This window comes from Penicillium taxi (assembly GCF_028828555.1).
Source record: "Penicillium taxi strain IBT 34144 chromosome Unknown utg000006l_segment0_segment0, whole genome shotgun sequence".
Lineage (NCBI taxonomy): Eukaryota > Fungi > Ascomycota > Eurotiomycetes > Eurotiales > Aspergillaceae > Penicillium > Penicillium taxi.
In genome coordinates this window covers 715886-729083 of record NW_026643208.1, presented here as the reverse complement: position 1 = coordinate 729083, position 13198 = coordinate 715886, and the positions used below count along the sequence as shown (strand labels likewise).

Below are 13198 nucleotides of genomic sequence, written 5' to 3'. Positions count from 1 at the left end.
TCCTTATTTCTCTTCAACCTTGTAGTGAACAGCGATATCTAGCTGAACTCGCCAGCGATTAATTTCAGCCTTCTTGGCCAATTTATGAAGTAGATCTGACTTGTTCCGTTGATACTTCTCGCCGGACGATTATTCTAACTGACCGGCGTGTGGCTTAAACGCGGCCAGCAGTTGGGTGAGCATCAGGGTGAGACTAAGCTAATGCATGAATACCGTACTGATCCTTGAATATTTAAAAACTAATATTGGATAGGGTAATCCCTCCTGAAACAGTGCTGCCTTCGCATTTGCACAAAGCCATATAGTAAATCTAGCTAATGCATTATTACTGCATCAACCCATTACACTGGAGACGTAAGTGTTCGTGCCAAGGGTATTCTTGCTCTCTATAGCAAATATGGACCGGCTAGGCGTCTATTTAGATAACCTCAAATACGCTCTTATTCATATAGAAACCGAAAGAAAGATCTCAATTAATCGTCGATAGCTTTAGAGTACACTTAACAAGGTTCTGCCATTATTGCTAGATCCACAAATACCTTGGCCGATTCTAATTCAAAATCCAAGACGACGCAGAGTTTAACTACTGCATTATTGTGGACGTCGTCTATTTGGACGGAAAATCTGTCTTGCACACGGTAGACGAAGAAAAAGGAAATCATATATTCATATGGATTTAAACTAGTCAAGGGATGTCTGTATCCACCATAGCTATTACCACCCTACCCCTGTCTCCCTCTATATAGAGGCTTCAACAGCGGCTTCAGTAGCCTGAATAGAGAGAAGATATTTTGCTGCAATATCCTCCGCCCCATCGTAGTTATTAGCCCAAAGGCACGTCACGTCACAAGGGCATCTCGCTTTTCATGAGGGCCCGCGGAAAGTTGCTGGGAGTTTTTGTTTAGAAGAGCGGACGCCATTCGATCAAGCGCTTTAGTTGACTCCACACATTTCTTGGGATCTAAGAGTTATAAGCAATAAGAAGACAATTTAGGAAATCATAGGAAATACAAAATTCTTGAGTCTCCGTTGCTGACAGGCCGTATAGCAGAGGAAAGTGCTTTGTTTCGAGCTGCTTGGAGAAAACCTCTAGCACCATCCGGGAGTCGATCGTAATATCGCCCCCATGCATAAGCTTATTGGTTTCGCGGATTGCTGCGATGTGAGCAGCGCTGTCTTTGGAAAAGGCGTACTGGATCCAAGATGAGATCGTGCGCTGTCTAACATTGTAGTAGCTGTGTTGCATAGCCAAAAGACCTTTCTGCGAGACCAAAAAACCTTCCTGCGAGGTCAACATGTCTTGCATCTGCTGCTCTATAAGATCTATTCGTGCATGGAGGTTGCTGTTTTTGCCACCCTTGCTGGTGACCTGCTCCTCAAGCTGCTTGATCTCTTCATCCCGGTCTGTTAATTGACGCGTAATGTCGAGGCCGTCTTTGTTTGCGATGATATTTTGCATCATTCTCTGTTCGAAGAGACACATCCACTCCCCATCCTTACCCCTCCAGCGCACCTGGCAGCGTTCATTCGGTAGAATGAGGCCCCCAGGAAAGCCCGAAAGAACGCGGCCTCATCGAATCTACGGCGGTACTGCTGCCAGAAGAGAATCACCCTGGCGGTTTGGAAGTGTCTGTTGATGTGGGTAGTCTTCCTCTGCTTCAGAAGACTCCACAGTTCCACTTCGCCAAGGGCAGCCTCACGCCGGTGAAGATGTTAGACCGGAGAACAAAGGCCGGCATCTTGGCATTTTGGGAGTCGTCGTCAGACTCCGAACTTTCTTCATCGGTCTCCTCATCCTCCGAATCCACGATCAGGATCGGGTTTGTGGACGTGCTACCGACTTCCATAGGTCCGTCGTAGTTGTATAGGTTCATGATACGACCCAGGTCCCAGTGGAGGATTCTGACCTTCCCCAGAAAGTTGTAGTGCTGGACGCTAACGTAAACGAGCTTTACAGCACTCATGGCCAGGGTGGGGAGGGTAGAATAGGCCAGAATTTCCCCCAGCTGGTTGTGGAGAAGGTCGGTATTAAGATGTCTTGGTGGAACGGGTTGGCATGTTGGACCAGAGCATTGCCAACAATGATAGTTGTGGTGAAGAGCTTGCCCAGTCGCTGGACAAGCCCTGCGGCGTTGCACTTGCAACTCTCGCAGGGTGTTACCCCAGGTGTATGGGGCGTACCGCATTTCCTATGCGGGACAAGACAGGAAAAAGGCGCAGGCGCGAAAGGACTGGTTTCCGGGAAATCAGTGGCGGGGAAGAATATCCAAGGAAGAAGAAATGAAAGAGCGTGAAAAGGGCATTATAAATGCCGATTTCCAACAGAAAACTCGAATAATAATTAGAAGTCGAAGTCGAAGTGGCAGGATATTTGAGTCGGAGTGGTGGACGTGGCTGTAAGTAGCTGAATCGAAGTCAAAGTGAGCCCTAAAAAGTCGAAGTCACTTCGAACTAAAAACAAAAGCAAGGTAATTTTAGAACGATTATTTACGTATTATTTTCACCTTTAGCATCAATGAGTCTCTTGTAAGTCGAAGTGAAACCGAGAAAGATCACTTCGATAAAGTAAGGTAAGATGAGAGCGCTGCTTCAAGAAGTTGAAGTCATTTCGAATATCAGAACCAATGAAAAGTAATGTTAGAACATGCTGGTTGTCTTACCTTCCTTTACCTTTAGCATTAATTTGACATGGATTAATGAAATACAATGGAAATAGAGAAATCCTGTAAGGACGAAGTCACATTTTGGCCCGATCTATTTGATTAAGTACGACGACAGCGTGATGAAATCCTTAACCAAACCGGAGCGAGCTAGATACGGAGGGAAAATAAACGGTAAATGCGGGGAAAAGGAAAGACATGACAGCAACAAAACGCAAGGAAACGTGTCACATCTCCGTAAGTGCAGAACATAGGAAACCATAGCCGTTGCTCCAAAGATCTGGGGGCTCAGCCCTCAACTAAACTCGTAAAGAATGGGCTCAGACCAGAATCAAAGGAGCCAACTGCGTAGCGGATATGGGTTGAAAACACAGAAAGCCACTTTTGACGCAGGTTCTGCGATCATAATCCGCCATCAAGACATAAAAAGAGGAGTAAGGAGTTTAGATGAGGTCGGCAACGTTCATGGGCATCTCCTCAATCTGGGTGCTGTAGAACTGCTCGATCTCGCGGAGCATGCGAACATCGTCGGCGGTGACGAAGTTGATGGCAACACCCTTACGACCGAAACGACCACCACGACCGATACGGTGGATGTAGTTCTCACGGTTGGCGGGGAGATCGTAGTTGATGACCAGGGAGACCTGCTGAACATCGATACCACGGGCCAAAAGGTCAGTGGCGATCAGAACACGGGAAGATCCGGAACGGAACTCCTTCATGATAACATCACGCTGGCCCTGCTCCATGTCACCGTGCATGGCGGAGACAGTGAAGTCACGAGCAGTCAGCTTGTCGGTGAGCCAGTCGACCTTTCGGCGGGTGTTGCAGAAGATGACAGCCTGGGTAATAGTGACGGTCTCGTAGAGATCGGACAGGGTGTCAAGCTTCCAGTCCTCCTTCTCAACGGCGATGTAGAACTGCTTGATACCCTCAAGGGTGAGTTCCTGCTTCTTGACCAGGATACGGACGGGGTCGCGCATGAACTTGGTGGTCACCTCGAGGACATCCTGGGGCATGGTGGCGGACAGGAGAGTAACCTGGGTGGACTGGGGCAAAAGCTGGAAGATGTCGTAGATCTGCTCGGTGAAACCACGGGACAGCATCTCATCGGCCTCGTCGAGGATGAACAGCTTCATGTGGTCGGTACGGAGGACACGACGCTGGATCATGTCGTGGACACGACCGGGGGTACCGACAACGACCTGGGGGCCGTCACGGAGGGCGTTCATGTCCTCACGAACGTTGGTACCACCGATACAGGCGTGGCACTCAATGCTCATGAAGTCACCGATGGCAACAACGACCTTCTGGATCTGCTGAGCCAACTCACGGGTGGGAGCGAGGATCAAGGCCTGGCAGGACTTGAGGTTGGAGTCGATCTTCTGGAGAGCGGAAATGGAGAAAGTGGCAGTCTTTCCAGTACCGGACTGGGCCTGGGCGATAACATCGCTACCTTAATCCCAACAGTTCAGCATATGATTTAAAAAGGAGATTTGATTTCGAAGGAACTTACCCTTGATGATGGGCATGATAGCGCGCTGCTGGATAGCAGAGGGGCGCTCGAAACCGTAGGCGTAGACACCTATTTACCAAGTTAGGAAATGAATTTTCTGCATACCCCACCACAAAGGGGGAGGGGTGGGTTCTGAATAACATACCGCGGAGAAGCTCAGGCTTCAGATCCATGGAGTCGAAAGAATCGGTGATCTCGTCATAGTTAGACTCGATAGCTCCTGAAAAGTGCGCAGAAGATGTCAGTTCCAATAAGTTTGTTTTTTTTTCCCTGCCGTTTTATCCGGCGACCGCCAGTCGCATTCCAAAAACTCATCGAGCAATAAGAATGAAATGCGACCAGGAATAAAAGGAGATATCACATACCCTCGGGAAGATCCTCGAGGCCCTTGTCGTTCGACATATTGGCGGTCGTAAAGTGGTGATCACAGGCGACGGTCGCTGTGATCGGGTGGGGTGAAATGAAACGAACTTGCCCTGTGGAGGTAGTTCGTAAAGAAGTTGAAGGTAGTATCAAGGCTCTTCAATAGAAGAGCGTATTGATACTGATGGAGTTGAAGAAAGTGGGTTGATGTGAGGTCACAAAAGTGGTGGGAAGAGAGAAAAGAGAGAAAAAATCAACGACGGACGCCATTTGCTGCACACGCTTTTTTTTTTTTCCAGGGTGGGTTAGGTTCTTACCGCTTACCTAAATGGGAAGGTCCCGTGACCCCGCCCGGCCCAAGCGAGTATGCGATGAAAAGTAATCAGTCTTGTTTTTTTTTAATCTTAGGATTGTTCCCATTTGATTGTGGAATTGGGCCTGTGCCTTTTTTTCTTTCTTCAAACTTAGTTCGATTGATTTTCCATTCAGTCTCGCTGGTTGTTAGAAGTTGATCGGACCGGCAGAAAAAAAATAGTGAAGCCCTAAGCCTACTTATCACGGAACAATGCCTGACATTACAACGCTACCCGGTTATACACCAACACAAGATGGAGAAGAAGTTGAAGCCATTCCCAGCCATCCACTGGGAGTGAAACCTAGTGGAAATTCTCTTCTAGCCGCATGGAGTCTGCGGGATGCAATCGGTCTTTTCCAACGACTACCGGATGAATTAATTCTACTTGTCTTGGAACAACTAGATGGGTCTAGCCTCCTTCAGATTGGGCGCACATCTAAGGCATTCTATGCATTCACAAAAGCAGAAGAATTATGGAAGACTCTCTTCGTTCGGTAAGTTTAAAGGTTTTTACGGGGGTTGGAACATGGAACATGGCGAACATGGCTCGAGAAGCGGGAAGGGAAGTCTTTGACTAATCAACTTCTTATAGATCTCCCTTGGATGGTTTTACATGGCGTGGTACTTGGCGATCAACATATCTGAATCTGCCAGCTTCCAAAGTCCCGTCAATAGACTGCTCACATCTCTACTCAGATGTTCTATACCGACCTTTCAACTGTGCTCATATCAAGCTAGACCCATACGTCGCCAAGATCCCTCCTCGAAACCAGATTCCTCGCTTCCCAGACCTCACATTAGATGAATTCCACTCAAAATGGGCTGACCAACCATTCATATTGACCGAACCAGTCAAGACATGGCCAGTCTACAAGAAGTGGTCGTTTGGAACCTTGCTATCCCAGTATGGACAAGGTAAATTCCGCGCCGAAGCAGTGGATTGGCCTCTACGAACTTACGGTGAGTATATGGCCGATAATTCAGATGAAAGTCCGTTGTACCTGTTCGATCGTTCCTTTGTCTCCAAGATGGGCTTGACAGTGGGTCCACCCAATGAGACCCCAGACGCATCTTACTGGCCACCAGAATGTTTTTCGGAAGATCTATTCTCGGTGTTGGGTAATGATCGGCCGGATCATCAGTGGTTGATTGTTGGACCGAAGAATTCTGGGTAAGATATTTGCTCAAAATTGTGTCTCATTATATATTAACAACTGTTGTGCAGAAGCCGACCTCATACTGACCCTAATGCGACTAGCGCTTGGAACGCAGTCGTTCGTGGTGCTAAGTACTGGATCATGTCTCCAGGTGAAAACCCTCCACCTGGTGTCTTTGTTTCTGAAGACCAGAGCGAGGTGACATCACCTCTCAGTATAGCCGAATGGCTCCTCACCTTCCATGCTGAGGCTCGACGGGCGCCTGGCTGTTTAGAAGGCATCTGTAGTGAGGGAGAAATCTTGCATGTTCCATCAGGGTGGTGGCATGTTGTCGTTAACCTGGAGCCGTCTATTGCCATTACTCAGAACTTTGTTCCTCGTGCTCAACTGGGAGCTGCCCTGGACTTCCTCTCCAATAAAGCTGACCAGGTCTCTGGTTTCAGGAAAGAAATCGCGAATCCATATGAGAAATTTATCAACGGGATGCACAAAGCCTACCCGGAGCTTTTAGCCGAAGCACAGCTAGAGTTGCAGAAGAAAGCAGAGGGAAAGAAACGAAAATGGGATGATATTGTTCATGGCAAGTCAGAGGGAGACTCAGAAGCTGCAGGTGGATTCAGCTTTGGATTCGGAGACGACAGTGATGCTGAAGTCCCGTAAAAATATGCATACATATATCTGAAAGTATATGGAAATCCGCAAATTGGATTTATTCACAGCTCAGCATGATACGCGAAATGAAATCTACGAAGTTCCTATGCACTATGGCTTGATATCGCATAAAATGTGAACGCTAGAGTAAGGCGTCGCTCAGACAGGACGACTGTTAATGGCAAGCGATCGTCTTCGAAGCAGGCGCGTCATCGGCGAACGCAATATAGCCAACGAAAGCGCCCACTGCCACTGCGATCATGACCGCACCATTGTAGGTCATGAACAGAAGCCTGTATATTGAAGTCAGGAATCCATTCAAGTGGGTAGAGATATGCCCAAGAAAACTCACATGATGAAGAAGCTATAGAAGACTTGAATCGCATACAACGCTGCAAGAGTGAATTTGCCCTTGCGAGCAACAGCGGCCCTGTTATCCCTTCCTACAACCAGTGGTGAGCGCTCGCTACTTCCAGGAAGAAGTCCATCTTCGGCGGCGTTGGTCAGAATTAGGTTTGGGTTATCTGCAGAGCAAGACATCAATGAGAGCTCGCTCAAGCAGTGGGAAAACAAGGGCCTTCCCGTTACACCAATAGATCCAGTTCCTTCATGCCAACGCCATCCCAGTAGTCAAAGGTGACAAGAAAAAAAGTGACCTACCTCCTGTAGATGAAGTTGTTGCGAACGCACTCAGACGTTGGGCATGGGCTGCCTCGTACTTTCGAGTTACTTGTCTGACACCTTCGTAGCCTGCAGTGAGGAGGACGATGAGGATGAGTGAGAGGATGAAAGAGAGGGGGCCAGTGATGTGCCACTGGCGGAAGATAATGCAGAGGTTATCGGAAGACCATGTAAATATCATCTAAATATAGTTAGAACATGGATACCGAAAAACATTCGTATAATGGCCATACGTTCATACTGCACTTGGCTCCCATATCCATATCGCCATGTCCCATATCGCCATGGCCCATATGCTCATGATCCGTATGTTGCATGTGCATCGAGTGGTCCATGTTGACGAGTAGGAAGCACTAGATATCAAGAAAGATAATATTGAATCAAACGGAGGAAATCAGCAATAATGGACAGTTGGGGAAGTAAACATGAGTCGAGGTGACATGACCAATTGCAAACTGCGCAAACTCGCGCAAACACCCGCATTGATATCGCTCGATAAGGAATTACACTCAGAACAGCCTCACATTGGCACATACTCGCCACACAAAATCTACAATCAACTCTATTGCGCTTCGGAATAACACACTTTTGATACCCAAATATTCATCCGCTATTTTCATCCGTGATGGCCGAAACAGCTCCCGCGCCCGCGGCAACACCCGCTACTGTGCCTGCTGCGCCAGCCAACGCAGCCGCAGGGGCACCGAATGCGCCGACTGAGCAGAATGCTGCGAACAGAGGACTACCATACTATGAGAGGTTGCGGAGAGAATTGAGGGATACGATCACGCGAAAGCGATTGATGGATAAGAGCATGGTGAGTTGCACCTTCTCATCTCTCGGTCAAAAACGCCTCAAAACGCAGATCACGAGAATACATTTTCTGCTCCATCTTCTGCTGCTTAGATCTCTATACAATATCCGTATTATAATGGCTGTTGGCTAACTCATTGAACCTCTCTCCACAGGCCCAACTCGAAGACCAAATTTCCCGTTTTGAACAATCCTACCTCGAAGAGACAACGGCTGGAAACATCATAAGAGGCTTCGACAACTACATCAAAGGCTCAGCAAATGGCTCAAGTCTCGGCGCTTCCGGTCTGAGTCTTGGTTCAGGAGTTGGCGGGCGTCGCAAGGCTCAGGTCACAGATTCAGATCGAGTTTTCTCGCACAGCTCAGCAAGTTACATGATGGTATGCGTGAGCAGAAGTGCATGAAGAAAGCCGAGTAGGATAGTATTTATCAGTTGATACTGACTTTTTCACTTGTTTCTTTAGGATTCACCAGCTCCTTCGTCTGCGATGACAACTCCCTCTCACGCTGCGACTCCTACGTCTGTTTCCGGTGGCAATATCTCCTCGATGAAAAGTGCTGCTGATATTGCAGCAGCAGCTAAGGCTACGGCTGCATTGAAGAATAAAAAGAAGTCTGGTGGTTCGAAGAATACCAAGGTTGAAGATCTTTCCGATGAGGATAAACCTGCGAAGCGCTTGAAAATTAGCTATGGGAGGGACTGAGTTGGTCCTACGGAAGTTTCATTGCATTTTCGTTTGGCTGGAGTTTCAAGGGCTACTGAATATTTTATTGGAGTTGGTGAAGACGAAATCATAGGCGCATAGGGAATACTGCGCATTTTATCTACAGAATTCAGGACAGTAAAATGAATGTTCATTCTCTTGAGATACATATTGAATTTAATCATATACCGAAAGACCATACCAATCTCACAGCTGTAGTCTGAAAGTAACAACCTCAAATGCCCGAAGTTCAATACTGACGGACGAAGTCCCATTAGTCTTGACAATCTCCAACTCATTTTCATCATCCTCAAGAACGTTACACTTCCAAACCCGCTTGACAGGCAAGGTACTTTCGATATATCCTCGAGCCTTACCGCCGAGGGACTCATAAGCACGCAAAATTACGCTCTTACCCTTACGAACGGCAATTCCATCAACGGAGACATCTTCGTCATCCTCGCCGCGTTTGATAGTGTCGAGGATAACAGATGGCGCACCCTTGATCGACACTGCCTTGAACGCGGCATTGCAGTCTGTAGTAGTTGGACTGGCATTCTCTATGACCAGTGGGTGGTTGAAATTGTACCCAGCACGAATTGTTCGGTCATTGAGCGCACCGGAGTGAGGAAGGATGGCGTACCGAATGCGATGACGGCCCATGTCGGCGTGGGCATCTGGGGCCTTAGGGGCCCGCAGAAGGGACAAGCGCATCAGGTTTCCGCAGGTGGCAAAGCCGTACTTTGAGTCATTGAGGATGGAGACTCCGTATCCGTTCTCTGACAGGTCAGCCCACTTGTGGCAGCAGACTTCGAATTTAGCCATGTCCCAGCTAAGAAGAGGTTAGTTTGAAAGATCAGGTCCATATGGAAGAGCTCTTTAACTTACCTTGTGTTGTAGTGAGTTGGGCGTCGGACAATGCCATACTGAGTCTCGTAGGATGCCTCGGTATTGCTGACATCTACAGGGAACTCAACCTTCAGGAACTTCATTGTCTCCTTCCATTCGACCTCGCTTTCAAACTCCACGTAGGAAGGCTCAGAGGAGACAGATGCAGAGAGACTAATGGTAGTCTTGATCCAACTCTTGTCACTAATCTGGGTCTTAGTCACAAGACTGGCTCGGTGCGGATCCCTTTCTGCGATGATGGTCTTGCCACTCTGAAGCTCTTTTCGAGATTCTAAGTGGAAGACTTCTACATCCCACGCCTGCCAGTATAGAGGCTTATCATCAAAGATGACTAGCTGTCCAGCCTTTCCGCCCTTTGCAATGACTTCTCTCCGCGCCTCGAGATCGAACAAGGAGGTTATAGTGCCATCTTTGACATCTACCCGGAGCTTGCCATTCTGAAGACGGAAAACACCCGGTGCAGTTTCAGCCACGGTAACTGCAGCCGTAGTTTTGAAGTCCACCTCCTGGCACGAGATTACTCCAGTAGGCCCATTGATAAGGGCGTACTTACTCTGCCTGTTTGACGTAAAGGGAAGAGTTTCTGGAACTCTTGCAACTTCCGAACGAGGCCAAGGCAAGGTATTGAGAGCCACGAGTTCCGTGAAGGCAGTCTTTCTAGTGATTCCTAGAGCGACAAGGGCGTCTTTGCGCAGTTTGGCGCCAATTTCAAACACTTTAGCATAAAGTTTGTCAGAGTCGTCATAGCACATTTCGATGGAGCTGCCGGGCAAGCAGTCGTGGAATTGGCAAAGAAGTACGCTCTCCCACATCTGATCAATCTCAGCCTTTGGGTACTTGTACTCTTTCTCCGAACCACGGATAGTAGCCAATGTAGCAAGGAATTCAATTTCCCGTAGAAGGACCTCAGACTTGCGGTTGTTACGTTTATTATTTGCTTGAGTGGTATAAGTACCCCGGTGTAGTTCGAAATAGAGCTCACCATACCATGTCGCAAAGTCAGTGCCACTGGTAGCATTCGCCTCGAGCTTGTCAAAGAAGTCCTCGACTGAGTCGCCCATCTTGACACGCGGAAGTGTTCCAATCTTATCACTAAGACCGCGGCAGCGACGTAGCTTCTCCAAGTGTCCGAAGGTCGGGCCACCACCACCGTCTCCTTTACCGAAGACTAGCAGGGACGACTTGTCCTTATCCATTGATTTGTGCTGTGTTACGCTGCGCTTGACGTCGCCAAAATGGGCTTCAGCTGTATAGGTCTCCGCAGGAGCCATATGGCACAAGACTTGGCTGCCATCGAGCGCAACCCACTGGAATGTTGTATGAGGAAAATTGTTGATGTTGTTCCAGCTCAACTTCTGGGTGAAGAATCTACTCATGCCTGCAAGGCGGCAGATCTGTGGGATTTGAGTAGAATAGCCGAATGTATCTGGTAGCCAGAAAGTGGTGCATCGCTTTCCAAAGTGACTCTCGAAAAATCTCTGGCCATAAAGGAATTGTCTCACAAGAGATTCTCCGCTAGGCATGTTTGTATCGTGCTCGACCCAGCTGCCACCTATCGGTTGGAAGGTGCCTTTCTTCACCCAGCGCTTGACGCGATCAAAAACGTCAGGGTAATATTGTTGGAGCCACTTGAACTGCTGTGCCTGAGAGCAGGCAAATCGATGTTCAGGATACCGCTCCATCAAGTCGCACTGGTTTGACCAGGAGCGAGCTACCTTACGCTTCGTCTCTGCCCAGGGCCAGAGCCAGCAGGTGTCAATGTGACAATGGCCAATGGCGTAAACGAACGGGTTTGTATCAGAAGCATAGACATCCGACGAGTCTACCTTGTCTCCTAAATACTTCCGTGCAATGTCACGTCCTTTTCGTATAGCATCGTTGCTCCCATTGCCAGCAATGAAGGCATCAATTATGGCATTTCCTGTCACATTTGCTTCATGGGCCTCCCATGAGTCTCCAGGGAACTCCCGAGCAGCGTCTCCAATGATCCAGAAATCATAGAAGAGAGCACGTGCTTCTAAGTTCACCGCAGTAATCTGTGCCTTGCTTAGTGTATAGAATTTGTCCGGGCGAGGGGGTTGAATCGAGTCGCCTCCAGGAGCGTTTCCAAACATCCCATTGCATGCCATCTCAATGTAGAATAGATGTTCCTTTCCATCGCGCCACTTATCAGGGATAATCCATTCTATTCGTTCACCACCACCAGTCAATCCCTGTAGAGGCCGACCGTCTTCTGACCAAATCAGACCCTCATTGTTGGCGTCCCAGTGGAATTCCAGTCGTTCCTTGTGAAGCATGTGCTTTGGGATGGTAAGAAGGATTCGGAACCAGTGGGTCGACCAGCTTGGGCCAAACGATTCGCCGATATGGGTAGTTTTGAATTCGTGTGATGTCGCTTCCTGGAAGGTGGGCCGCTGCAGATCGGGAACCGAGTATACTGACAGCTTCACATGGTCTTCATCGGAATTGACTGCTTCTTGCAACTTTGAGATCAGGTTTTGCTCCTTATATTGACCGGCATCTGTGAACTGCTTCAATCGATCGGTGTAGATCTTGGTGATTCGTTGACCGACTGGGCGCTCAGCAAGGACAGGCAACGTCTTCGAAGCTGGGATAGGTGTGAGCCGTGTGACAGCCGGAGAATCTCCACCCATTGTGAATCGGTAATTTGACTTCAGGCTTGATTTTGAAGCAATAGAGGTAATGAATTGAAATGGTATGAGGTGTTTGTGTCAACCTCGAAAGCGGGGGAAAGTATGAGACGATGACACAGCTGAAAGCGGAGGCTGCGGAGTGACGGAATGCGGAGCACTTGGCGATCAGTGGGGACAGCTTAGGGTACCGAGTACAGCAAGATAACTAGCACACCTTTGAAGACTTAAAAAACCAGAAAAATCCTGATACGGCTGGTATATACAGGGCTTCAAAAGAGCTTGTGAGAGGCCAATGAAATGTAATCGAGTAAATAAAGGCTTGAAATTACCTTTTATCAGCTGTCTTGGTACTTAGTAATGAAGCATAGGATATTTATCGATGTTCCAAGGTTACTGAGTAGCCCATATATAAGTTATCTTCTAACTAGGCATTTAAGTACCTAGAAATATCCCGAAAACATTTTATCCTTTAACGATTGATGCCCTGCTTCGGCCTATACCTAGTACCTTGGCTAACCGTACCTAGGCATATGATTGTTCCTTCTTGATGCCTTAGTATATGTTGAAGGTCCAAGGAAATGTGGCTAAGTAATAGACTTTAGGAACTATAGAGCGATTATATTAGCCATAAGAGTGTAGATTGCACTCAAAGGGCTGCAGCAAATTACTGCTGGAACACATCTAGGCCCGTGTTCCCAGACGAGAAGAAATCCTTGGTATGGTTTTTCAGACTTT

General features: G+C 47.9%; 6 protein-coding genes across 6 annotated transcripts; 2 read left to right on the top strand and 4 right to left on the bottom strand.

Annotated features, from left to right (window-relative positions):
* Positions 1–839: 839 nt before the first annotated feature.
* Positions 840–1964, bottom strand: N7495_009393 (uncharacterized protein; the record flags this gene model as incomplete). The annotated part of the gene is made up of 3 exons (XM_057212044.1): positions 840–961; positions 1012–1513; positions 1701–1964. The coding sequence occupies 3 exons, from the start codon at positions 1962–1964 to the stop codon at positions 840–842; spliced, it is 888 nt and encodes a 295-aa protein (XP_057058907.1).
* Positions 1965–3103: 1139 nt separating this feature from the next.
* On the bottom strand, positions 3104–4578 carry tif1 (putative eukaryotic translation initiation factor 4; the record flags this gene model as incomplete). Its single annotated transcript, XM_057212043.1, has 4 exons — positions 3104–4116; positions 4177–4245; positions 4322–4396; positions 4542–4578. The coding sequence occupies 4 exons, from the start codon at positions 4576–4578 to the stop codon at positions 3104–3106; spliced, it is 1194 nt and encodes a 397-aa protein (XP_057058906.1).
* A 526-nt stretch (positions 4579–5104) lies between these two features.
* Positions 5105–6711, top strand: N7495_009391 (putative F-box and JmjC domain protein; the record flags this gene model as incomplete). Its single annotated transcript, XM_057212042.1, has 3 exons — positions 5105–5388; positions 5487–6065; positions 6120–6711. The coding sequence occupies 3 exons, from the start codon at positions 5105–5107 to the stop codon at positions 6709–6711; spliced, it is 1455 nt and encodes a 484-aa protein (XP_057058905.1).
* A 166-nt stretch (positions 6712–6877) lies between these two features.
* Positions 6878–7718, bottom strand: N7495_009390 (low-affinity Cu transporter; the record flags this gene model as incomplete). Its single annotated transcript, XM_057212041.1, has 4 exons — positions 6878–6995; positions 7055–7226; positions 7363–7564; positions 7617–7718. 4 exons carry the CDS (start codon positions 7716–7718, stop codon positions 6878–6880), a joined length of 594 nt encoding a protein of 197 aa, XP_057058904.1.
* Positions 7719–8008: 290 nt separating this feature from the next.
* Positions 8009–8900, top strand: N7495_009389 (chromatin modification-related protein EAF6/MEAF6; the record flags this gene model as incomplete). Its single annotated transcript, XM_057212040.1, has 3 exons — positions 8009–8200; positions 8352–8576; positions 8661–8900. 3 exons carry the CDS (start codon positions 8009–8011, stop codon positions 8898–8900), a joined length of 657 nt encoding a protein of 218 aa, XP_057058903.1.
* Positions 8901–9107: 207 nt separating this feature from the next.
* Positions 9108–12463, bottom strand: ams1 (alpha-mannosidase; the record flags this gene model as incomplete). Its single annotated transcript, XM_057212039.1, has 2 exons — positions 9108–9732; positions 9789–12463. The coding sequence occupies 2 exons, from the start codon at positions 12461–12463 to the stop codon at positions 9108–9110; spliced, it is 3300 nt and encodes a 1099-aa protein (XP_057058902.1).
* Positions 12464–13198: the final 735 nt, after the last annotated feature.